General features: G+C 45.1%; 1 protein-coding gene across 1 annotated transcript in view; it reads right to left on the bottom strand.

The window, feature by feature from the left end:
- Nucleotides 1-557: 557 nt before the first annotated feature.
- EMC1 (ER membrane protein complex subunit 1) overlaps nucleotides 558-27,803 on the bottom strand; it is a 1,424,536-nt gene continuing 1,397,290 nt past the window's right edge. Inside the window, exon 25 of the mRNA XM_044087063.1 lies at nucleotides 558-1,371. Coding sequence (XP_043942998.1) covers nucleotides 1,192-1,371 — 180 coding nt within the window. The 3' untranslated portion in view covers nucleotides 558-1,191. The remainder of the gene's footprint in view (nucleotides 1,372-27,803) is intronic.

Below are 27,803 nucleotides of genomic sequence, written 5' to 3'. Positions count from 1 at the left end.
CACTTGGCTTTTCTGTTGCTGACCTAATCTTCCCTTCTCTCAGTCAGCATGTGTGCAACAACTTGTAATATCAGTCCTGGCAATAAAGATGAGTGTTCCTTCTCACCTTCACCACCCCAAAAGGAGTTGCAAGCTATCTGTGGCAAGCCACATCTGCATTGTCCTTGTAGGTCAAGGCACACACATAGGTCACCTGCAAGATGGAACTCAAGCAGCACAATTTAACTCAATCCCCTCACCCTAGCATGTGATGGAGAGCCATCAAGAAATGCTCAACCCCATCCTTCTCTAGCAGACACTTCTTCAGCTTTTTGGTCAGCTACTCAAACCTGAATTGAATTGGATGAAGAGTTTTATCCATTCATGCCAAGAAAGCAAGTAATTTTCTTATTAAAATGTTGGTGTGAAAATAAACTAGTGTGGTAAGTGGGTCTGCAGTAAGAGACTGCACCTGAAAAACAGAACATTCTCTTCACATTTGCACTACCACAGATGCAATAAAAAATCAAGTCATACCTGATGAAGTCAATATGCTAAAGTGTAAATCTTCAGCGAGATAACTTCTAAGTGCAGATGTTACTTTTAGTTGAATAACTTCTGACTTAATATCTTACAATCTTGTAATCAAGGCAAGTAAAACTATTCCATCTAAACCATTCCCACAATACAAAAGTGAAACACAATATGCATGAGCAAAGGATGACACAGTAAGTGTTGTTGGCTACAATCATCAAAGTTAAAACCAGTATCAGTGCAAAGAAAATAACGGGCAAGCAGTTCAATGGACTAACATGGTCAATTCAAACACAGTTTGTAGAAAGAATGCAACTGGTGAGTACTAATTCTACAGAAGTTGGTAAAAAAAAAGTGTTTTGAAAATGAAAAGGCAGTGCACATTCACTATCTTAACAGGTATCAACAGTTTTGATAAAACACAAACTGTTTACCACCTCAGTCCAATATGTCTAACACCCCTGTTGTGAGAAGTCAACAGCAAAGTGTTTGGTTAATTAATACAGGTTATGAATTCTGTCTCCTTGCACTAGTGCAAACAATATATTGTTGTGACACAGTCATAAATAATATCTTAATCATGACAACAGTCATAATTAACACAGAGGATAGATAAAGCCCGGGCAAGTTTGAAGTGACACTCCTGAGGTATCCTGTTTCTGGATCAATTCTACTCTGCTACCGCCAGGCCCGGTTCAGCAGTTTCACCTGTGCAAGTCTCTTTGTGATCATGGTAGCAAACACCAGTCCAAGAAGGACACCAGTAATCAACACATAGTCGTAGTCATCCTTCAGCACATCAAACTGTTTGGAGGGATAGACACGTGTCTGATAAATATCCAATCCATATACAACAACCTGAAAAAATTATGAGAGACAAACAGCAATTAAAATTATGAAAAAATAATCAAATGTATGTAACATTAACTGACAGCTATCTAAGACTGAGCTGCAGTTCTGCTTACACCATCCAAGAGGCTGGTTGTAAAACTAAATTGGTTTACTGGGAGTCTGGAAAGAGAACATAATCTTAGACAAAATGCAACTTGTCTGAGAAGGTATGGGATGAGCTCCATCAAGAAAGACCTACACTCTCCCTACAGTTTACCAAACGCTTGCCATATTTTGCTTCTTCTTCCTCCCCACTTATCTCTTTCAATTTACTAACTTCCTTTATACCTTACATTGTAGGAATTAGCAATCCACACAGAATACTTACCTTAGGTTGTTTCCATCCTCCTATCATTTCATACTATTTATCCATTACTTCTTCACTACTTCAATCCATTTTGTTAATGTTATGATTGTGTACCATAATGTATTAACTTATGATCCTGATTTTGTAATACTTTGTATTTAATTTCTATATTAATTCCTGTTGACTTTGTTTTGTTCTACATGTATGTGCTTTTAATACTTTGTATTTAATTTCTGTATTAATTCCTGTTGACTTTGCTTTGTTTTATATGTATGTCCTTGGAGCTTTTTCTCCCTGGGCCTCCACTGAAAAAGGGCTCATCTTGGCCCAGTGGACTCTCCCGGTTAACAAATTGGAAATAAATAAATAAAAGACACATAGACTTACAGTTTTCAGTTAAATCTGCAGAAAAATGGTCAAAAATTAAGGGGAAAAAACAACAGCCAGATGCTTTCAAACACAAGTAGATGACAATAACAACAGACATGGAAAAATCATCTAACCTGGACAGCATGGATGAAGAAAGCATTTGGAATTTTTTTAAATGCTGTCTAGAGTTGCAGAGGCACTATGCACCTAAAAAGGAGTGGCAGGTCATGAGGCAAACCTGGAGAAAATGCAGGAAGAAAATAGGGATGTCCAACAGGAACAGAAGCAGAGTAACAACAGTCAAGGACAATATATCTACTACTATTAAACTGATATTACATATAACTTATAGTATCCTGTTAACATCAAACTCAAAGTACTGCTGACTCTTAAATCTTTGTTAAACAGTTAATTGATGTCCATCTTTTTCTTCTTCTTACTTCCACGTTGACACTAAGCTACAGATGTTATTTGCTATTTTTATTCTAAGTGACATATGTGACTAGATAAGTATCCAAAACTAAAACACAGCTGCAAACCATGGCACCTTATCCTTTGATAGTTATATTAATACGGACTACTTTTACTGATGCGAGAAAAATGAAATTTATGTACTTAACATAAAGATGGATCCTTTTCATCCAAGTCAGTCTGATATGACTGTTGTGTACTCAGCAACTCCTCAGATCCAAAATGGCCATTAGTCAGGCTCCCACAAACTTTCCCATCACCCCTTGCGTTTGGTGCCTACTAAACATATAGATATACACGACCAAACTAAGGATGATAAGTTGGTAGGGGGAAGGAGGGTGGAATGTCATATTGGATGGGCTTGTATGAAAAGATTCATCATTATGGTAAGTATATAACTTTTCATACCCTGTTTCACCAGTCCATCTGATCTGACTGTTGGGACAGAAACCCAAGCTACCTGTGCCTTGGGCAGAATTATGACAGGATACCTCTTAGAAGCACAGTGCAAAATGCTGCCCTGGTGTTTGAAATTATGTCCAGCTTGTAATGTTTAGAAAATGTATTAAGAGTAGATCAAGTGGCTACTACACAAATTACATCAATGGAGGAGTTTTTAAAAAAGGCAGTAGAAGTGGGTTCAGATCTTATAAAGTAGGCCGTTGGTCTTGAAGGCAAAGGTCTATTAATGTAGGAGTAAACAAATGAAATGCAATTTGAAAACCATATAGGCAGAGTTGGATTAACGTTTGATCCAAGTGGTTTAGGGCAAAGGATATGAACAATTGACTATTCTTTCTGAAAGGCTTAGTTCTGTGTAGATAAAATCCAAGTTGTCTGTGAACATCTAAGGTATACAGAAGGTACTCTCCTTTGTGAGAATAGTTGGGGAACAGTAATGGCAAATTGTTGGATTAATTGTTTTCAGAAGTCATCTTAGTCACAAAAGAGTGGCTGGTTGTTAGCCTGACTCTCTTTATGGAAAGTAAGTAAAGGTGAAGAAACTTCGACGGTGTGCTGTTCTGATATTCTTCTCGCTGAATTAAAAGCCATGTGGTCTTTCAAGATAAGTACATCAAGTCTGCTGTGAAGGCAGTTTCAAAGGGGGCTTTGGTCAGAGACTCCAGAACCAAATTTAGATCCCGTGGAGGAATGAAGTTCTTGACAGAGGGACAAAGTTGGAAAACCCCGTTAAGGAAGGCTTTGCATAGTTTATGGGAAGTCACTGTGCTGTTCTAAAACCTTTGATGGTGGTTGGAAATTGTAGCTAATTAAGCTTTAATGGTAGAATAAATGGAACCAGATTTGAACACAGAAGACAGAAAATGGAGGATATCTGAAATGGGCATAGTATACAGGTCCAAACCTTGGTTAAAGGCCCAGATAGAAAACCTATTCCATTTACAAATTTTTATCCAGACTTCTTTTGAGATGGTTAAAGTGTTTACCTCATAAACACAAGGTACAGGGACTGACTTTTAGCCTTGGTCACTGACTGGATACTGTCCGGACATGCAATAATCTACAGACTGATTGCATAGAACTTGGGTTGGGGCTGGCATAATGAGATGCTGAAAGTATGTGAATGACCCGATAAATGACTGAAGACTTTCTGGCCATTAAGGGAACTGGAGCTACCATGAGGTTAACGTAAGGTATTGATGTTAGTCTGACCAGAGGAGTGAGAAAAAAAGATACAGATGTGGCTCTAGCAGTTAAGGGAGCCTTCTTAGGTGAGTCCTTAGCAGGGAAACCCAAACCTGTCTCTGGCCCAGAAAGGAGAAATGAGGATCATTTGGGAACTACAGGCTTTTTAGATACCACTGTAGTTTCCTCATATGTAGTCTTGCATAAGGAATTAGAAGAATGCAGGAGGCCATGAACCCCAAGGCTTGCAGTATTTGTCTTGCAGATAGCACGGTTTTTATGGCCACTTGTTTCAAGTAGTTTGTCAAATGAATTTGTTTCTCTGGCGTGGGGTAAGCCATCTGGGAAGTTGTATCCAAGCTTGCTCCCAGGAATATAATTTGTTGAAAGGGTACCAGGTGTGATTTCTTTTCGTTTATGGTGTACCCCAGACAAGTTAGAACCCTTTGTACAAAGGCCAGATGATTCAAAAGTATGTCCTGGCTTTCTGCCTGAATTAGACAATCGTCCAGGTATGGGTATATTTGTATATTTCTTTGCAAAATGCAATAACTGGAGCTAGGCACTTTGTGAATACCCTGGGCGCAGTAGATAAGCCAAAGGGCAGTGCAGAGAACTGATAGTGCGTGTAGCCTGCTTTGAAGCATAGGTATCTTCTGCAAGATTCCCTGATTGAGATGTGCGGGTATGCTTTTTTTAAATCTAGTGTTGCCAACCAGGTATCTTTGCCTAGCATAGGAAGTAATTGGTGAAGAGTCAGCATCTTGAATTTTGGAATCTCCAAATAGCTGTTTAGAGTAGACAGGTCCAGGATAGGACGCCATGAATGATCTTTTCTGGGTACCAGGAAAAGTAGAGTAGAAACCTTGTCCCTTTTCCTCTTCTGGCACCAGTTGAATAGCCCCCATGCTTAAGAGAGAAAGTACTTGTTTTTGGGCCTCTGCCCACTGATTTGGGGGTAGGTCCGGCCACCCGGTTGGTGTTGGCAACGTGTGGAAGTGAAATCTGTATCCCCAGGACACTATTTAAAACCCATTTGTCCTGGGTAATGAGTTCCCAATTCTTTGCATAAAGAGCAATCTTTGGCCTAGCACTCGTGTGGGGTCATTTACTGCACTGTTATAACTTGTTGATACTTGTGAACCTCTGCTATCTCTGAAAAAAGCAAAAAAACAAAAAAAATCTTGCTTTCTTCCCACTTTTCTGAGATTTAAAAAAGTTCAGTTACAGGCTTGCTGTTCTTGAACTGTTTGTAAGTTTCTGTGAGGCCATTTTTTGCTCGGGCTAAAGGGAAGTCTCTCTGTTGATCAGTGGCAGTGAAAAACATTGAGCAGCCTGCCTGCCCCTGTGGGAGTGGTTACTGACTTGAAACTGTAGTTTTATAGGTTCATAGGTTTATACTAGGCTATCTGCCCTAAGGCAATTATAAGCCTAGCCCAAATTTTTGTGGCTTACGCCACCCCTTATATGAAAAAATACTGTGCCCATTAGTTTGTTGTGCCTCTGTCCAGCAGTGACACAGAGATGATTCCCGGGGTAAACCTACGATCTCCCATCCACAGGTCTAGATTTCTCTTGAACAGAGTCAGCGAGGTGCTCTGCCTCACATGGACCGGGATTTTATTCCACAGCATAGGGAGTCTCTGAGTGATAAATCTATCCCTCCAGCACGTCCTATTTATATCCGTGCTAAGGTTTAAGTCGCTTGCTATTGGCCATTTTGGGTCAATTCCAAAACTCCATCTTCCTCTCTTAAAACCCTCTTTTGCACGGTTTTGCGCATTTTTGAGCATAGAGCAACAGCGGGCAGCAGCGCCGCCTAATTGGGTTTAAACTATTCCTGGCTCCACAAAGTCTGCTCTTCACTTTTTCCCTTAGAACTGCTCTATCTCTCAATTTAAACACCATATTCTCATTCTAAGGCCCTTCACTGGTCCAATTAAGTAATCCTACAAGTTAGCACTATTAAACCATAAGCACTATTTACTCTTATACTCTCTACGATTACCCTGTCCTCTATTGGTCCGTCTTAAATTCAGTTTCCCTATATTACTCTAGCATGTCCAAAGGTCAGTCAATGGTTTCCTCTCCAGTCCAGCAGGTGAATCTGGGAATTTTGAGGCAATGTTGCAACTGTCTCATGTACACTGACAACCCTCTCCTCCTCCAAACAGGTTCAAATATATGTGAGAGATGCAACTATTTAGCCAAACTGGAGGCTGAGCTCTCTCATCTCAAAACTGGTGTAACCAGTCAGGAGGAGAAGGTAACCTCACACAAAACAATTCCAGTATCACATAGTCCCACCACATCAGCGAACCAAACAGATAAATACACAAAAACATACTCGGAGGCTCTAAATAAAAATCTACCTAAGCAACAGAGACCTCCAAAGCAGACATCCAAGCAAACACTACCTCAAAACAAAACACGCAAAACACATAACCCACGAAGTCAGTGTGCCAAGCAGCCACAGCCCTTAAGGCTGAATAACACACCTGATACTCTTGTAATAGGTGACTCTATTGTCAGACACACTGACGTCCCGCTCACCAGGCTGAATAAAGAGAAGGTCACGGTGAGCTGCCTGTCGGGTGTTAGGATCCGCCACATAACGCAAGCACTCAGGTCACTCCAAAGCAAATACAAATATGACTCAGTCATTGTATATGCTGGTGTGAATGACCTGAGACGTACCTCCCTGGACTACATGAAGAGAGACATAGAGGAGCTCTCTGATCATGTAGCCCAGGCTGGTATGACCCTGACCTTGAGTAGCATCTTACCCTCACCTAGAATGATGCCACAGTACAAAGACAAAATGATCGATTTTAACAACTGGCTAAAATTTTGGTGTCATTCAAAAGGGATCCAGTGTCTGTCAGCCTGGGATGACATGCTTGACAAGCCACGTTGCTTCGCTAGGGACGGCTTGCACCAGTCACCACCGGGCTTTCGGATATTGGCAAAGGCCCTTGCCACCCCCATAGTGCCTTTTTTAGGCAAGGCTCAAAAGTCAAACCCACCCCCATAGACAGCACAAGGAACAAGAAACTAAGGGTAATGCTGCTAAACGCCAGAAGTCTTAACCTCAAGATGCACGCACTCAAAGCTCTCCTCAGTATGGAGAACATCGATATCTGTGCAGTGACAGAAACCTGGTTCAAGGCTCCAGAGAGCACCCCAGCACTACCAGGCTATACCTCATATCATGCTTTTCGGCCCCAAAACCCGGACCGAACCACAAAAGGAGGGGGAGTTTCCATATTTATCAAGGATATCCACACCTCCAGGTTAGTGGCATTGCACGAACTATCGGAGACTATCCATGTGCAACTAACAGTGGAAAAGACTGCTTTTCAGTTTATAGCATCCTACAGACCACCCTCTCAAAGTCAGGAATCTCACTCAGCTTTCCTAAAAACATTGGAGAACATGAAGATCTCTCCGAACACCATTATATTGGGTGACTTCAACTACCCAAACATTGACTGGGAGCACTACTCAAGCCCCAGCACCTTAGCCCAAAGGTTCCTGGAAATTATAAACTCAAATGCTATGGAACAACTAGTCACCACTCCCACAAGAGGGGACAACATACTAGACCTGATCATTACCAACATGGGGACTCTATGCTCCACACCAGAAGTATATCCCTCATTGGTAAGATCAGACCATAAATTAATTTCACTGGATGTCCACATCCCGACCCCCACCCTTAGCCCAGAAAACCACAGTGAAAAACTTCTCAAAAGTGAACTTCTCACTTCTCAAAACCGAAGTGGAATCCTTCAAGGCCCCAGGGCCAGTGGAAACTACGGCCCAAACTGCAGAATCCTATATAAACGCATTCTACGGACATCTCCAGGAATGCATGGATCATGCTATCCCAAACAAAACCAAGACCTAATCATCCAAAGGCAGGCGTCCAGTCTGAGTGGCGTACGGCAACTGTGGTCCCACTCCACAAAGGCGGTGCCTCTACGGACCCTGGTAACTACCGCCCCATAAGCTTAACAAGTCTAGTCTGCAAAGCTATGGAGAGGATCATAATGGAGCTCATAAACAAAGATATAGGGACTTGCAGACATTGGACCTGACCCAGTTTGGCCGTCAAGGGCAGATCATGCCTTTTGAACTTGGTCGACTTCTTGAAACAGTCACCAAGGCCATTGATGAGGAAAGGCAGTCCATACAGCCTACCTTGACCTTGCAAAGGCCTTGACACAATACCCACTTGGGTATTGTAGAAAAACTTACCAGCTTAAATGTAAACCCATATGTCACAGGATGGGTTGCAAACTGGCTTAAGGACAGAACCCACAGGGTTAGAGTTGCTGGCGCTATGTCAGACTCCAAGCCGGTCACAAGTGGTGTCCCACAGGGCTCGGTCTTTGGCTCCCTATTGTTCGGCATCTACTTCTCAGAAGTACAGGCCAACATGGGAGGACTTTGGCTGACAAAGTTTGCAGACGACTGCAAACTGGGCGCCATAGAGGAAAGTGCATTGGACACGGATATCCTTCAGAAGGGACTCACGGAAACAGATAGCTGGTGCCAGAGCCATGGCCTGAAGTTAAACGCCAAAAAATGTATAGTCATACCCTTTGGGAAAAACAAGGTAACCCCAATCTACCATATAGGTGGCAATCCACTAAGCACAGAAGAGGTTATCAGGGACCTGGGGACCCAGGTTGACAGTGGCCTTTCTTTTGACACTCACGTTGCTAAAGTGGTTAGAAAGACCTTCTACACTGCCCACCTGATCATGAAGGGATTCACATCCAGATCTAGTGAGGTCATTGTTCCCCTGTACTCTTCACTTATCAGACCAATGATAGAGTACAATGTCCCATTTGGGATGTTTCTCACCCGACATCTGCAGCAATTGGAGAGACCCCAAAAGTTCCTCACCAAAAGGATAAAGGGACTCCAAAATCTGTCATATGCTGCCAGATTGAAGAAACTCCAGCTCTATTCAGTTGCATACCGTCTGCTCAGAGGTGGCATGTGCCTGACATACAAGGCCATGTCCAACCCGGAATTAATGGACATGCTCCACCTCAAAAAATCCAAATCCACCAAAACCACTAGAGCAAGCGACTTAAACCTTAGCACGGATATAAATAGGACGTGCTGGAGGGATAGATTTATCACTCAGAGACTCCCTATGCTGTGGAATAAAATCCCGATCCATGTGAGGCAGAGCACCTTGCTGGCTCTGTTCAAGAGAAATCTTGACCTGTGGATGGGAGATCGTAGGTTTATCCCGGGAATCATCTCTGTGTCACTGCTGGACAGAGGCACAACAAACTAATGGGCACAGTATTTTTTCACATAAGGGGTGGCGTAAGCCACAAAAATTTGGGCTAGGCTTATAAATGCCTTAGGGCAGATAGCCTCGTATAAACCTATGAACCTATGGTGGACCCCTGCCATAAATAAACTGTACAACAGAAGGAGGAAGCTACTACATGATGGAGCAAAATCCCTAATAGGGAAGGCATCTCTGATCAGTACTAGCAAAAAATTACGATCCCTCATAAAATCCTACAAGGCCAGCTTCGAGAGAAAAATTGCACAGGACACCAAAGACAATCATAAGGCTTTTTTCAGTTATGTTAGAAACCGGGGATGCAATTCCCAGACTTGTTCTGAGTTGATTCTAAATGACAAAAAATACAGTGAACCCACAGACATCGCCAATATCCTGGCAGACAGGTTCAGTGCAAACTTCTCTCCCCCCCTCCCCCCCAAAAGAGCAAGTATCTATCCCGGCAGAGGGATGCCTCCCAAACATCTCTGATGTTCAGGTGAAGGCTGCCCTCTCCAAAGCAAAAAAACACTGCTTCCATGGGACCAAATGGCGTCCCAGGTTGCATCCTACATGAACTCTAAGAGGAACTAATCCCTCAAATAAAACAGCTATACAATCTCAGCCTCACTACAGGATATGTGCCCACAGAATGGCGTACAGCAACAGTGGTCCCACTCCATAAAGGTGGAGCCTCTACGGACCTTGGAAACTATCGCCCCATAAGCCTGACTAGCTTAGTCTGCAAGGCTATGGAGAGGATCATCATGGAGCTCATAAACAAAGACATTGGGTTCCTACAGACACTAGATCCTACCCAGTTCGGCTTTGTCAAGGGCAGATCCTGCCTTTTGAACCTGGATGACTTCTTCGAAACAGTCACCAAAGCCATAGATGAAGGAAAGGTAGTCCACACACAGACTATCTGGACCTTGCAAAGGCATTTGACACAATACCCCATGCGGGCATCATAGATAAGTTATCCAGCTTAAATATAAACCCCTATGTCACAAGATGGGTCGCAAACTGGCTCAAAGACAGAACCCACAGAGTGAGAGTTGCTGGAGCCATGTCAGACTTGAAACCGGTCACAAGTGGCGTCCCACAGGGTTCTGTCCTGGGACCACTCTTGTTCGGTATATACTTTTCCGAGTTACAGGCAAACGTGGGAGGACTATGGCTCACCAAGTTCGCAGATGACTGCAAACTGGGCACCATAATCAACTCTCCAGCTGACACAAACATCCTTCAAAAAGGTCTCACGGAGACAGATAACTGGTGCCAGCACCATGGTTTAAAGCTAAATGCCAAAAAATGTATAGTCATACCTTTTGGCAAAAACAATGTGCCCACAAATTACCACATAGGCGGAAACCCATTAAGTACAGAGAAAGTTATTAGGGACCTGGGGATCCAAGTTGATAGCAATCTCTCTTTTGAAAACCACATTGCCAAAGTGGTTAGAAAGACCTTCTACATAGCCCACCTCATCACGAAGAGTTTCACATCTAGATCAAGAGACGTAATTGTGCCCCTTTATTCATCCCTCATCAGGCCCATCATAGAATACAATGCCCCTTTTGGGATGTACCTTATCCGACACCTGCAGCAATTAGAAAGACCCCAAAAGTATCTCACCAAGAGGATCAAGGGTCTCAAACAGATGCCATATGCTGCTCGGTTAATACAGTACGAATGAAAGTCTTTATGAGGTATTTGCTTTCCACAAGTAATGCAATTATTAACTTTTACTGACATCGGTAAGGAGCAAGAAAAAGTTTCCCCAATGGGGTACTTAGCTTTAGTTGAAGACTTTGGTTCTGAAACTCGAAAACGAAAATTTCAGGAGTCAGCCGACCGACACTTGTGAACTGCCTCTGCTTCGGGCACCGCATGGCAAGAAAGACTGATGTAATGGCGTTGGCTGCATGTTTTACACCCCTGACGACCTGACTTCATGGAAGAAGGGACAGCAACTGACGCAGGACCCAAGAATTTGTTAATCAGGCCGACTGAGGGCTACCTGCAAGCAGACAACCCAAATGTAACGACTGCAATAGTGAAACATGAAGAACATCAGGTAGATCAACAGACTGGTTGATGGAGAAACCAGAAATGGGCTTGGGCAAGAAGGAGGGGTCAGTACGTAAAGAAACTTTTTCCCTATGGAAAATCAAGTATGGTCTCTTGACACTCAAGGTCTGCAACTTGGATACTCTTCTCGATGAGATAAGGGCTACTAGAAGTAGAGTTTTCCAAGACAAACATTTTATACCACAGGAGTTAGAAGGATCGAAAGGAGGACTTGTTAACGACTGAAGCACCAAAGTCAAGTCTCATGGCTCTATAGGAGGCTTGACTAGAGGTTTAATATGTAATACTTCTTTCATGAAGGTTTTGCACAGTCGGTGCGACATAACAGAGGAATTGTGGATTCCATTGTGAAAATTCTCAATAGCTGCTAAATGTACTGTAATCGTCAATGCTGAAGCTCCTGCGTGCAACAGGGTAGTGAGATATTGTAGGATATTCTGAATAGGCATAGAAAAGGGGTCCCATGTTACGTTCTTTGGCCCATCTAGAGAACCTAGTCCACTTATTGAAATAAATTTTTCTGGTGGATGGTTTGTGCAAAGCCAGAAGGATCTCACGAACAGGAGATGAAATACAAGGTAGCCTGGCAATCATCTAAGTGGAGAAACCAAGCTGTGAGCTTGAGGCTGTGGTGATTGGGGTGAATCAGTCCCTGAGGATGAGAGCAGTCCTTAAGACTGATCCAGGATCCACAGGCTGTGAATCAGGTGAGGCCATAGGAATGGGAACCAGACTTGACAGGGCCAATAAGGGGCAATGAGGATCACTTTGCTTCTCAACCACTGAGCTTTCTGTAGGAATTTCGGGATGAGGGGAAAAGTACAGCTGTGTACTCTTACCATAAATGTAGATGTTTGAGTGTATTCACTGTTGCAGTCATCATATTTGGGTTATCTGCCTGCAGGTAGCCCTCAGCCGGCCTGAATACCAGAGTCTTTGGATTTCTGCGTCGGATGCTGTCGCTTTTTCCATGACGTCTGGTTGTTAGGGGTATAAAACATGCCGCCGATGCCATTACATCAGTTTTTCTTGCCCCAGATGTCAGGTGCTCCCACAATAGGAAGCAATTATATGGTACGGTATATCCCCAGCAAATACACATGTGTATATATATATATATATTATATATATATATATATATATATATATATATATATATATATATATATATATATAGCTGGAGGGAGGGTAACCAGGACTGCAACAGTGAATACACTCTAACATCTACATTTATGATGTGTACACAACTTCATAGGTTCATAGGTTCATACTAGGCTATCTGCCCAAGGGCATTTATAAGCCTAGCCCATAGTTATGTGGCTTTCGCCACCCCTTTAGTTTGAATAAAAACTATGCCTATCATTTTGCTGTGCCTCTGTCAAGCAGTGACACTGAAGTAATCCCTGGGGTATATCTGCGATCTCCCATCCACTGGTCAAGATTCCTCTTGAACAAGGCCAGCGAGGTGCTCTGCCTCACATGTACCGGGATTTTGTTCCACAGCATAGGGAGTCTCTGGGTGATGAATCTGTCCCTCAGGACATTCTATTTATAACCGTGTCAAGGTTTAAGTCTCCCGCCCTTGTCGCTCTGAGGGATCTAGATGTTCTGAGGTGAAGCATATTCATCAAATCTGGGTTTGACATGGCCTTATATGTCAGGCACAGGTCACCTCTGAGCAAGCGGTATGAGACTGAATAGAGCTGGAGTTCTTTCAGTCGGGCAGCATAAGACATATTTTTGAGACCCTTTATCCTTTTGGTGAGGAACTTTTGGGGCCTTTCAAGCTGCAGCAGGTGTCTGGTCAGATACATTCGAGCGGGCATTGTACTCGATCATAGGTCTAATGAGTGATGAGTACAGGGGCGATGACCTCCTTGATCTAGATGTGAATCCCTTCATGATCAGGTGGCGATATAGAAGGTTTTCCTAACTACTTTAGCAACATGAGTGTCAAGCGAAGGCTACTGTCAACCTGGGTCCCCAGATCCTGATGACTTTTTCTGTGCTCAGTGGATTGCCACCTATATGGTAGCTAGGGGTAACCTTGTTTTTCCGAAGGGTATGACTATGCATTTTTTGTCGTTTAACTTCAGGCCATGGCTCTGGCACCAGTTATCCGTTTCTGTGAGGCCCTTCTGGAGGATATCTGTGTCAGATGTGTTTTCGACTATGGCGCCCAGTTTGCAGTCATCTGCAAACTTTGTCAGCCATAACCCTCCTGTGTTTGCTTGTACTTCAGAAAAGTAGATGCCGAACAAGAGTGGACCCAGGACTGAGCCCTGTGGGACACCACTTGTGACAGGCTTTGAGTCTGACATGGCTCCAGCAACTCTGACCCTGTGGGTTCTGTCACTTAGCCAGTTTGCAACCCATCTTGTGATGTATGGGTTTACATTCAAGCTGATGAGTTTTTCGATACCTGAGTGGGGTATTGTGTTGAAGGCCTTTGCCAGGTCGAGGTAGGCTGTATGGACTGCCTTTCCCTCATCAATGGCCTTGGTGACTGTCTCGAAAAAGTCAACCAAGTTTAAGAGGCAGGATCTGCCTTTGACAAAGCCAAACTGGGTTGGATCCAAAGTCTGCAAGTTCCCTATGTCTTTATTTATGAGTTCCATTATGATCCTCTCCATGGCTTTGCAGATAAGGCTTGTCAAGCTAATGGGGCGGTAATTTCCAGGATCTGTGGAGGCACCGCCTATGAAGTGGGACCACAGTCGCGTGCGCCACTCCTTGGAGTGTATCCTGAGGTGAGGCTAAGATTAAACTGCTGTCCTAACTGTGGGTTTAATTCCTCGTTGAGTTCGTGAAGCACACAGCCGGGGACACCATCCGGTCCCATGGATGCTGTGTTTTTTGCCTTAGTGAGGGCAGTTCTCACCTGGGCGTTGGAGATGTTTGTGGGGCTACAATCCTCTGGAATAGATATCTCTCCTTTTAGGGGAGGAGAAGTTTGCACTGAACCTGTCAGCCAGTATGTTGGCAATGTGTGTAGGTTCAGTAATTTTCACATCATTTTGAACTAATTCTGAGCATATCTGGGAGTTTCCTCCTAGGGTTCTAACATAGCTAAAGAAGGCCTTATGATTGTCTTTAGAGTCCTTGGCGATTTTTCTCTCAAAATTTGCCTTGGATGATTTTATGAGAGCTCTTAGTTTTTTACTTATAATGATCAAAGGTGTCTTTGTACTATGTCCTTCGTGTTTCACTGTTGCAGTCATCACATTTGGGTTGATTCCCAAAGCTAAGGAAGGGAGGAGGTAGTTAAAAAGCATTAGGGCCAGCTATTAAGCCTTGCAAGACAGCTGTGCAAATCCAGCTCTGGATTTAGAAAAGATAGGCAGGTGGTAATGCTTGGTAAAGGTATGCACAGAGCTCCAGGTAGCAGCTTCCAGGATGTCCCTGGTAGGGACTCCTCTGAGAAATGCCACAGAGGTAGATGCAGCCCTGGTGGAATGTGATCTTATCCCCTGTGGGGTAAGTTTTCCATCGTGCTTGTAGCAGAAATGAATGCAATGGGCTATCCATTTGGAAATGGTTTGCTTTGAAATGGCCTTTCCCTCTGCCCCTGCAGCAAAGCCAACTAGCAGCTGGTCAGATTTTCTGAGAGGCTTAGTCCTGTCCAAATTCAATCTAAGTTGTCTGTGCACATCCAGAGACTGCAATATCCGTTCCCCTTTGTTTTGTGGATTAGGGAAAGAAAGTAGGCAAATGAATGGACTGGTTTAGGGCCACACTAGACACCACCTTGGGCATAAACGAAGGATTAGTCCTGAGGGAAACCCTGTCCGCATGGAAGATAATGAAGGGTTCCACTGCCATGAGGGCCTGTAATTCAGACACTCTTCTTGCTGAAGTGATGGCTAGAAGGAAGGCTGTTTTTCAAGAAAGGAATTTCAACTCTGCTGTTGCAGCTGGCTCAAAGGGGGTAAGAGTGAGCTTTTCCAATACAAAGTTAAGGTCCCAGGCTTGAGTGGGAGCTCTCCTGGGGGGGGTCTTACATTTTTGGCCCCTCTAAGGTATTGCTTTAGCAAAGGGTGAGAGAAGAGGGGTGGCTCAGTATTACAATGTGCTGAAATGGCAGAGGCATGAATCTTAACTGACGAGAAGGATAGGCCCTTGTGGAGCATTTCTGTTAAGTACTCTAGAATATGAGGTAAGCTGGGCACCGCTGTGGCCATCCAATGAGCCTGGTTCCAGGAGCAGTATCTTTTCCACTTTTCAGCATAGGATTTTCTGGTACTAGGCCTCCTTGCCTCCAGAATGACATTCCACACCTGCTTACTGAGGGATGCTAGAGGAGAGCTCATGGAAATAGCCAGGCTGCAAGGTTCTGGGTTTGAAGCTGACAGTGCAGAATCTGGCCCACCTGTTGGGACAGCAGGGAAGGGGTCTTAGGGAAGTGCCATGTTGTAGCAGTGTCAGACTGCGCAGGAGGGTGTACCAGTGCTGGCGTGGCCAGTCTGGTGCAATCAGTATTGTTCTTGGCTTGTCCTGTTTGATTTTAATAGAACCTTCGAGAGGAGAGGCAGGGGGGGAAAGGCATAAACAGAGAGGCTTTCCCAGGTAAAGGACAGGGCATCCACTTTCCAAGCTTGACTGTGGGGGAGTTCTGGTACAGAATTTGTTCAATTGGTAGTTCTGAGGGGAGACAAACAGGTCTACCTCTGGAGTCCCTCATTTGTTCTTCAAGAGGTTGAATATCTTGGGTTCTAGTTTCCATTCATGTGGGTCCATGAGGTTTCTGCTCAAGTCATCTGCCAGTGAATTTAATTTGCCTGACAGGAATTGAGCTTGTAGGTGCACTTGGTAGCTCAAGGCTGTGCTCCACAGAGCCATGGCTATTCTGCAGAGAGGGTAGGAGTGGGTTCCCCCCTGCTTGTTTATGTATCACATAACTGTGTGTTGTCTGTCTTTACCAATAGTTGTCCTGGGAGAATAAGGTCTTTGAAGGCTGTCAGAGCAATCTGTACAGCTAACATTTATTTTTGGTTGATATGCAGGTGCATCTGTCTCGGGTTCCATTTGCCCTGAATGCACTGCCCTGCCATGTGAGCCCCCCATGCATAATCTGATGCGTCTGTTGTTAGGGTTTGGGTAGCAGGGGGTGGAGTGAAAGGGAGTCCCTTGTTGCGGTAGCAGGCCTCTGCCCACCAAAGGAACTCTGTTCTCAGACAAGGAATGATAGGAATCATTGATTCCAGGTCTTGAGAATGTTGACACCATAAACTGTTTAGATACCGCTGGAGTTTCCTCATATTTAGTCTTGCATATGGAATTAGAATGCAAGAGGCCATGAACCACAGGGCGTGCAGTATTCTCCTTGCAGATAGCTGGGTTTTTGTGGCCAATAGTTTGAAGTAGGTTGTCAAATAAACTTGTTTCTCTGGAGTGAGGAATGCCATCTGAGAAGTTGTGTTCAAGCTTGCTCCTGGAATACAATCTGTTGGCAGGGTACTAGGTGAGATTTCTTTTCGTTGATGGTGTACCCCAGTGAGGATAGAAGTTTCTTTACAAATGCCAGGTGCTGTAATAGCAAGTCCTGGCTTTCTGCCTGAATCAGACAATCGTCCAGGTATGGGTAAAATTTGAATATTTCTCTGCCTGCAAAAATGCAATGGCTGGAGCTAGACACTTTGTGAGCACCCTGGGCGCAGTAGAGAAGCCACAGGGAAGTGCAGAGAACTGAAAGTGCATGGAGCCAGCCCTGAAACATAGGTACTGTCTTGTAGGATTCTCTTATTGGGATGTGCAGGTAAGCTTCCTTTATGTCTAGGGTTGCCAGCCAGGTATCCTTGGCTAGCACAGAAAGAAACTGTTGAAGAGTTAGCATTTTGAATTTTGGAACCACCAGAAAGATGTTGAGAATAGAGAGGTCCAGGACAGGACCTCAGGAGTTTTCTTTTCTGGGTACCAGAAACAGTCTTGAATAAAAACCTTGTACCCTTAGTTCTGCTGGGATGGGTTGAATAGCCCTGATACTGAGAAGGGAGAGAACCTGCTGTTGGGCCTCCACCCACTGATTTGGGGGGAGGGTGGCCAACCATTTTGGGTTGGTAGTGTATGGAAGTGGAATCTGTATCCTCGGGAAACTATGTTCAAAACCCATTTGTCCTGGGTAATGAGTTCCTAGTTTTTTGCATGCAGGGCGAGCTTTCCTCCTAAGGGAGAAAGTAGTTGAGCAGGGCTTGTAACCAGTCAGGAGGAGAAGGTAACCTCACACAACACAATTCCAGTATCACATAGTCCCACCACAACAGCGAACCAAACACATAAATACACAAAAACATACTCGGAGGCTCTAAATAAAAATCTACCTAAGCAACAGAGACCTCCAAAGCAGACATCCAAGCAAATGCTACCTCAAAACAAAACACACACAACACATAACCCACAAAGTCAGTGTGCCAAGCAGCCACAGCCCTTAAGGCTGAATAACACACCTGATACTCTTGTTATAGGTGACTCTATTGTCAGACACACTGACGTCCCGCTCACCAGGCTGAATAAAGAGAAGGTCACAGTGAGCTGCCTGTCAGGTGCTAGGATCCGACACATAACGCAAGCACTCAGGTCACTCCAAAGCAAATACAAATATGACTCAGTCATTGTACATGTTGGTGTGAATGACCTGAGACGTACCTCCCTGGACTACATGAAAAGAGAAATAGAGGAGCTCTCTGATCATGTAGCCCAGGCTGGTATGACCCTGACCTTGAGCAGCATCTTACCCTCACCTAGAATGACGCCACAGTACAAAGACAAAATGATCGATTTTAACAACTGGCTAAAATTCTGGTGTCATTCAAAGAGGATCCAGTGTCTGTCAGCCTGGGATGACATGCTCGACAAGCCACGTTGCTTCGCTAGGGACGGCTTGCACCTGTCACCACTGGGCTTTCGGATATTGGCAAAGGCTCTTGCCACCCCCATAGTGCCTTTTTAGGCAAGGCTCAAAAGTCAAACCCACCCCCATAGACAGCACAAGGAACAAGAAACTAAGGGTAATGCTGCTAAATGCCAGAAGTCTTAACCTCAAGATGCACGCACTCAAAGCTCTCCTCAGTATGGAGAACATCGATATCTGTGCAGTGACAGAAACCTGGTTCAAGGCTCCAGAGAGCACCCCAGCACTACCAGGCTATACCTCATATCATGCTTTTCGGCCCCAAAACCCGGACCGAACCACAAAAGGAGGGGGAGTTTCCATATTTATCAAGGATATCCACACCTCCAGGTTACTGGCATTGCACGAAGTATCGGAGACCATCCATGTGCAAATAATAGTGGGGCAAGACTGCTTTTCAGTTTATAGCATCCTACAGACCACCCTCTCAAAGTCAGGAATCCCATTCGGCTTTCCTGAAAACATTGGAGAACATGAAGATCTCTCCGAACACCATTATATTGGGTGACTTCTACTACCCAAACATTGACTGGAAGCACTACTCAAGCCCCAGCACCTTAGCCCAAAGATTCCTGGAAATTATAAAATCAAATGCTATGGAACAACTAGTCACCACTCCCACAAGAGGGGACAACATACTGGACCTGATCATTACCAACATGGGAACTCTATGCTCCACACCAGAAGTATATCCCTCAGACCATAAATGAATTTCACTGGATGTCCACATCCCGACCCCACCCCCAGCCCAGAAAACCACAGTGAAAAACTTCTCAAAAGCGAACTTCTCACTTCTCAAAACCGAAGTGGAATCCTTCAAGGCCCCAGGGCCAGTGGAAACTACGGCTCAAACTGCAGAATCCTATATAAACGCATTCTACGGACATCTCCAGGAATGCATGGATCATGCTATCCCAAAGAAAAGCAAGACCCAATCATCCAAAGGCAGGCGTCCAGTCTGGTGGACCCCTGCCATAAATAACTGTACAACAGAAGGAGGAAGCTACTACATGATGGAGCAAAATCCCTAATAGGGAAGGCATCTCTGAGCAGTACTAGCAAAAAATTACAATCCCTCATTAAATCCTCCAAGGCCAGCTTCGAGAGAAAAATTGCACAGGACAGCAAAGACAATCATAAGGCTTTTTTCAGTTATGTTAGAAACCTGGGATGCAACTCCCAGACTTGTTCTGAGTTGATTCTAAATGACAAAAAATACAGTGAACCCACATACATCGCCAATATCCTGGCAGACAGGTTCAGTGCAAACTCCCCCAAAAGAGCAAGTATCTATCCCGGCAGAGGGATGCCTCCCAAACATCTCTGATCTTCAGGTGAAGGCTGCCCTCTCCAAAGCAAAAAAACACTGCTTCCATGGGACCAAATGGCGTCCCAGGTTGCATCCTACATGAACTCCAAGAGAAACTAGTCCCTCAAATAAAACAGCTATATAATCTCAGCCTCACTACAGGACATGTGCCCACAGAATGGCGTACAGCAACAGTGGTCCCACTCCACAAAGGTGGAGCCTCTACGGACCTTGGAAACTATCGCCCCATAAGCCTGACTAGCTTAGTCTGCAAGACTATGGATAGGATCAACATGGAGCTCATAAACAAAGACAATGGGGACCTACAGACACTAGATCCTACCCAGCTCGGCTTTGTCAAGGGCAGATCCTGCCTTTTGAACCTGGTTGACTTCTTTGAAACAGTCACCAAAGCCATAGATGAAGGGAAGGTAGTCCACATAGCCTATCTGGACCTTGCAAAGGCATTTGACGCAATACCCCACTCGGGCATCATAGATAAGCTATCCAACTTAAGTATAATACCCTATGTCACAAGATGGGTCGCAAACTGGCTCAAAGACAGAACCCACAGAGTGAGAGTTGCTGGAGCCATGTCAGACTCGAAACCAGTCACAAGTGGCATCCCACAGGGTTCTGTCCTGGGACCACTCTTGTTCGGTATATACTTTTCCGAGGTACAGGCAAACGTGGGAGGACTATGGCTCACTAAGTTCGCAGACGACTGCAAACTGGGCCATAATCAACTCTCCAGCTGACACAAACATCCTTCAAAAGGTCTCACAGAGACAGATAACTGGTGCCAGTGCCATGGTTTAAAGCTAAATGCCAAAAATGTATAGTCATACCCTTTGGCAAAAACAATGTGCCCACAAATTACCACATAGGCGGAAACCCATTAAGTACAGAGAAAGTTATTAGGGACCTGGGGACCCAAGTTGATAGCAATCTCTCCTTTGAAAACCACATTGCCAAAGTGGTTAGAAAGACCTTCTACATAGCCCACCTCATCACGAAGGGTTTCACATCTAGATCAAGAGAGGTAATCATGCCCCTTTATTCATCCCTCATCAGGCCCATCATAGAATACAATGCCCCTTTTGGGATGTACCTTACCCGACACCTGCAGCGATTAGAAAGACCCCAAAAGTATCTCACCAAGAGGATCAATGGTATCAAACAGATGCCATATACTGCTCGGTTAAAAAAACTCCAGCTCTACTCAGTTGCTTACCGCCTACTTCGAGGCGATCTATGCCTGACATACAAAGCTATGTCAAATCCAGAATTAATGGACATGCTCCACCTCAGTAAATCTAAATCCCTTAGAGCCACACGCTCGAGGGACTTGAACCTCAGCACAGAAATAAATAGAACTTGCTGGAGGGACAGGTTCATAACCCAGAGGCTCCCTTCGCTCTGGAATAGAATTCCAGTTCATGTGAGGCAGAGCACCTCACTGAATCTCTTCAAGAAGAATCTCGATAAGTGGATGGGGGATCGTAGGTTTGTCCCAGGGATTACTCCCGTGTCACTATTAGACAGAGGCACAGTAAACTAAACCTTAAAAATGGCACAGTATACTCAAATCAAGGGGTGGCGTAAACCATACAGAATCGGGCTAGGCTTATAATTGCCCCAGGGCAGATAACCTACCATGAACCTATGAACCTAAGGGTTAAGATTAAGTCATTGTGCCATTTTTCCATAGGGGGGTGTCTTACTACTCCCTGCTTTGGAAGTGAGAGCCCCCCACTGCTTAGATCTGTGCGTAGCATGAGACTGAAGTCTTGGTGGTCTGCTGTTCCTAGGTTTGGACTGAGAAGGCCTGGAAGGGACTGGAAAGGACCAGTTCTTTGAAGGCCAATGCCTACTAAATCTGGGATGCTATACTTGTAGAAAATCTTTAACAGTTTGCATAGATTTTTCCTCCATCTCTTTTAGGACTTCCTCTGCTTTGTTGCCAAAAAGGCGGTCTTGGTTTAAGGGTGCATCCAGTAATTTAGCTTTAACATGATCTGGCAGGTTTTGTTCTTTAAGCCAAGCATGCCTTCTAAGTACAGACCCAGTGACAGCAGCCCTGCAAGATGCTTCTAAAGCATCAAAACTACATTGCAAAGTATGTTTACCAACTTGTTCTGCAGAATGCATTAAATCTTGCAAGTCTTTGTGTTCAGTACATTCAGGAATCAACATCATTTTCTGTTTAAGTAGTCCCATAATATGCTGCCGATACTTTAGCATATGAAACTGGCAATTTAAGGCCCTAATGGCCAAAGTAGCAGAAGTGTAAACCTTCTTACCCAATCTGTCCAAGGCTCTAGAATCTCTATCAGAAGGGGCAGGGTTTTTGGCAGCAGTAGCCTGGATGCCTTTTGGTCCTTGGGAAATGGTCTCTGGATCTGCAGCAGGATTCTTAAAGAGGAACTTGTGAGAGTCAGGTACTCTGTAGTACCTGGCAGGTTTTCTGGGAGCTGGAGGTAAAGTGTCTGGAGTAAGGCTAGATTCCAAGAAAACATCATCTACAATAGCCAGAACAGTAGGGATAGCTAGAGGCCTGTGTTGCGGCAGGAGTAAGACTTCCCTAAGTCTGTTTTTGGACAGTCCTGGCTTTCCCAGCGGAAATGCTCCCTAAGGGTATGCAAAGTTTCACCAAAAGAAAAATCTTCTGGAGGAGAAGCAGAGGGAATGGAATCCTCTGCATCAGAATCCTCATAAGTAGATAAGGGCAAATCCTGGTAATCAGGAGCAGAGATATCAGATTCTTGATCAGAAGAATCAGAATGAAAATCGGTTCTAGGTCACTTAGAGGGGGAAGGCTGGCTTCCCCTAATTAAGGTAACAAGGTCTTCAGCCATTCTAGGCATTTGTTTTTGAGGCATATGGGCCTGAGTCATCGGTTTGGACGTTGGTTTTCTAGGCGTAGTGCGAGTTTTAGGCCTGAGGAATTCGGTACTTCTAGTTGGAAACGATGCTGTCGGTTTAATATGAAAGTCTGTAGGCCTGAATACACCTTCAGAAGCCCGTGCCTGCACAGCGGCTCCGGACCCATCCAAGGTAGAGACATCCGCAGGTTCCATAGAAGAACCATCTCGCGGCATACCGGACTCCGAATGGGTCTCAGTAGAGGCCTGCAAATCTGTAGTAGTGGGTATCAGGGGCTGCAACTGTGCTTCACTGAGTACTGGCGGACTGGCGATTAGCTTAACGGAAGTGTCGTCGGCAGTTTTGGACCTATGCGGTCTGTCTTTATCCTTATGTTTTTTTGGAAGATCGGTAGTCGGACGGCTTAATGAAGCCATTTTGACGTACGGAGATCGAGAATGAAAGTATTTAGCTACAAAAATAGCCCGACAACGAATAGTTCGGGCATTGAACAAGGCATAAAACCGACAGTGAGGGACATCCTGGTCTGGGCCTAAACAGGTGATGCAGTAAGAATGAAAATCCCTATAAGGTATTTGCTTTCCACAGGCAAGACAATTGTTAATTTTTTCTGACATCGGTTAGAGCAAGAAAAAAGGATTCCCAACGGGGTACTTATCTTTTTTGAAGACTTCAGGTCTGAAACTCGAAAATGAAAATTTCAGGTATCAGCCGATGGGCACTTGTGAACTGCTTCTACTCGGGCACCGCACGGCAAGAAAGACTGATGTAATGGCGACGGCTGCATGTTTTATACCCCTGATGACCTGATGTCATGGAAGAAGCGACAGCATCCGACACAGAAATCCAAAGACTCTGGTATTCAGGCTGGCTGAGGGCTACCTGCAGGCAGATAACCCAAATGTGATGACTGCAACAGTGAAACACGAAGAACATCGGGGGAAAGGTGTACAGTAGACCTGGGGGCCAATTGTGTGTCAGAGCATCCCTCCCCCTGAGGGGGGATCAGGGCAAAGTAGCTAATGCATTTGTTGTTTAGGGGTGAAGCAAACAGGTCGCAGCAAGGCCTGCCCCAGCAGCGGAATATTTGAGCCGCTATTATCAGATCGAGAGACCACTCGTGAGGCATCAAAATGTTCCTGCTCAGATTGTCTGCAATAAGACTGGAACTCCCAGGAATGTACATTGCTATGAGAACGCGGTTGGAAGCCATCGCCCAATGCCACATTCTCATGGCTTCCCGACACGGGGCAAGACCTGGTTCTGCCTTGTTTGTTGATGTACCAGAAGGCTGACATGTTGTCCGATTGAAATGCAATGGTCCTGGGAGGAAGGGATGTGTGGAATGCTAAGAGAACTGCCCTCAGTTCCAGGACATTTATGTGCAAATTGGCCTTTATGGGGGACCAGGTGTCTTGGACCGTCTTTCCCTGGAAATGCCCCCTCACACTGTCAGGGAAGCGTCCGTGGTCACAGTGGCCCTGGGCTGGGGGAGACCGAACAGTCGATACCAAAGATTTGTTTTTGGCTTCATCCACAAAAGAATTTCTTTCCTGCAAAGGTTTGTAAGACATATCATGTGGTCGAGTGGGTGGGTTAAGGTCGACCATTGTGATGAAAGGAGCCACTGTAATAGTCTCATGTGCAACCTCGCCAGTGGTACTAGGGTAATGGTCGCTGCCACAGAGCCCAATAGTTGTAGTACAATTTATTTTTATTTTTTATTTTACATTTGTTTACCAGGCTAGTCCAACTGGATACATTTCCATTTTCAGCAGAGGCCCGGGGAGAAAAGCTCCACATTGAAGTTAATACAAAACAAATGATTTACATAAAGAAAGTAAGTAGTTAGTAAAATACAAACAGAAACATGGTTCAATCTAGATTATACTAATTGAGAATATATACTAGGAAGGACACTTACTCTAATTCTATTTACAGTACAAGATAGGGGAGTTCTATTTTAGTAAAACATTCATGAAGATATACTTGATTCAGTAAATATATACACATGCACGGTTCTATATTAATTAATATCAGAGGCTATTAACAAGGGAGTTTTAGAGATTAGCTTCTCAAGGGGAGTGAGTAGTGAGAGGTAAAAGAAGGTATTAAAAAAGAGCAATTAGTAGAATCATAAGATTAGTCGGGATTGGGAGGAAGGGATGTGTGGAATGCTAAGAGAACTGCCCTCAGTTCCAGGATATTTATGTGCAAATTGGCTTTTATGGGCGTGCTGGTACAAATGTCTGTGGAAGGAGGACTTGAATCTGGTTTCTTATTTTTGAAAGCTTGTGAGGAGGAAGGGAAGCTTGACAGGACGTTGTGTTGAAGATCGCTCCAATGAATTCCAGTGTTTTTGTTGGAGACCAGTTTGATTTTTCCATATTGATTGTGATACCTAGGTGAAGAGCAAGGCCTTGAGTGTTAAGAGAGACTGAGAATTAGAAAGTTCCTGGTCGTGGCGGTGAGGAGCCAATCGTCCAGATATAGAAACACCTGGAATCCTTGTAGTCAGAGATGAGCTACTACAACTGCCATACATTTGGTAAACACTCTGGGGGCTGTCCAGAGACCAAAGGTCAGTACCCTGAACTGGTAGTGACTGGCTCCCAGCCGGAAGCGAAGAAATCTCCCGAAGCATTTCTCCATCTTTATGTGGTAGCACACGTCCTGGAGGTCTACAGAGCACATCCAGTTGTCCTTCCCCAGAAAGGGAAAATGGACTGCACTGTGATCATCCGGAATTTTTGAGGTTTGATAAATTTGTTTAGTAGGCTGAGATCCAGGATTGGTCTCCACAGTCCCCTGTCTTTTTTGGCACTAAAAAGAACATAGATAAAACCCAGATTCTATTTGTCTGGTGGGACTGGTTGGATGACTCTTAGCAGCCTTTTCGATTTCTAAGGCTGCAGCCTCCCTTTGACCGGGTGGGACGTCGGGGATTCGTTTTACGGGTCTGGGAGTGAGACTGAATGGGATATGATAGCCTCTGGATATTATTCTCTGCACACATGCATCCGTTGTTTTGAGCTGCTAGGCCTGTAGGTGCAGAGAGAATCGTCCCCAGACTGCTTCCAGAGGAAAGCAATTAGGCCGCTGTTAAGGAGCGCTGGAAGGGTCGGCCAGAGAAGAAATCCCTAGTGCCCCGATTGCACGGACCCCTTCTGCCCTGGAAGGGATGTCTTCCGGATGAGTTGCCCCCTCTGCCCTGGGGGGATTGCTCATCACGAGTGTCACAAAAAGATCCTTGAGACGTCTTGAAACACAATCTTCTTCCCCTCTGATTCCTTGAGTAGGATCTCTGGAGGGATGGAAAAACATATACCCACAGCAGACGAGGTCTTTCTGTCTTTCTCGCAACGTGACAGTGTGTCTTACTTTGGGACCAAAAAGGGAAGATTCATCAACAGGCGTGTTGACAAAGGAAGATTTGAAAGGGTCCACAAAGAAACACAAATGCATCCAAGCATGCCATCTCATGATGATGCCCGATGTGGCTGCTCGAGCTGCCCCCTCAGTAGTGTGAGAAATCAAGTGGATTGAGGAGATCGAGATGGATTCTAGGGTAGCTAGCTGGGAGACAACAGTATCATGCACCTCCTCAAGCAGTACCCCCGCCAAAGAGGCAGACATTTCTGAGATTAGGTCTCTTTGGAGGCGAGTAAAGTGTGCCAGGTAATTCAGCGACTGAATAGCAAAGGTCGCTGAAGCATAGGTCCACTTCCCCAGTCTGTCCATAGCCCGAGACTCCCAGTTTGGGAGATGAACAGTGGAACTATCTTCTGTCAGTTACCTCTTGGTGGCCGCCACCACGACCATAGAATCTACTACCAGCTGTTTGGACCAGCTGAGTTGGTCTTCAGGATTGGACAAAATTTTATCTGGCCTCTGGGGGACAGGTTCTATGTTGTCCGGGGCTTTCCAGGCATGCTGCACAATAAGCCTAATGAGCTCATCCGCAGGTGGGGTCACCCAGGAATTAGACGGTCGAGCATGGAAAGCCTGCAAGAACACAGATTCCTCCGAAGGGTTGGAGGGCTTCCAGTCTCCCCTATGCTTGAGGATCTCAAGAATTTCTCCAAATGAGACGTCTTACGGGGAAGACCATGGGGACCCTTCTCCCTCATCGTAATCGGTGTCTTCAGTGATGGATTCCTCAGGGGAATCAAGATGCTTCCTCTTGCAAAGTTTCTTCTGGGGTGGCTCCCTAGTGGGGTCTTCTGAGGAGGACTCTGGAGAAAGGGTTCCCTTCAAGGGAAGGTCTTGCAGCTCCCGTGCTCGAGATCCCAGAGTAGGAGGTTGGGACAGCTGGATGCTAGAGGGGGGTTCTGGTTCCGATGCCAATGGTGCCAACTGCGAGCCTGTTGAAGCGAGGACCCTCTCCATCACCTGGAAAGCAGGCCTGCCCAAGGAGGGATGGGGGCCCGGAACCAAAAATGACAACCTCGGAACTGGTGTCACACCCCACCCCGAGGAGCCCACCTCCAGGTGAGGAGGTTCAAGAGGATCAGTAGCTGCCTGGAGAGCTGTGACCGTAGACAGCGCCGCAGAAAAATATCAGCGCTGAGCTAGGTGCCATGATGCTGACAGCCCTATCACTGCTCTGAGGGTGCACCAGTTCCAAAGGAACCGTGGCACCAAGAGTTACCTGTGTTGACAGGGAAGCCTCCGCTGTCAGTGCCGAGACAGAATGCACTGGGATGGATATTGGTTCCAAAGTCTCTGAGCCCTGTGAAGAGGTTGGAGGAAGACAGACAGGTGAATATGCCATGACAGCTTCCGTTCCAAGGAGGGAAGACCTAGTCAGGGTTGCTAATCCACTAGCTGGCGAAAGCTGGTCCACAACCCTCACTAGATCTTGTTCCGAAAGACTCCTGGTGGATCTGAAGGAAGCTGCCAATGGAGATTCTGGTCTCTCAATAAATGGACTGAACTGTTGTCCCAAAAAGGGGTCATAAGGAGGAGAGTACCTGGTTCTGGCAAGGTGCTCAATCTTCGGAACCACAGGTGTCATCATCGCTTGAGCCGTGTAAGGCATCTGCACTGTGGCATTATCGGTGGAGCCGTGTAAGGCATCAGCACCATGGCCGAA

Source organism: Protopterus annectens, chromosome 1.part1 (assembly GCF_019279795.1).
Source record: "Protopterus annectens isolate FY-2018-M chromosome 1.part1, PAN1.0, whole genome shotgun sequence".
NCBI lineage: Eukaryota > Metazoa > Chordata > Ceratodontiformes > Protopteridae > Protopterus > Protopterus annectens.
The sequence above is the reverse complement of the archived record's forward strand: the minus strand, read 5'-3'. Positions and strand labels throughout refer to the sequence as shown.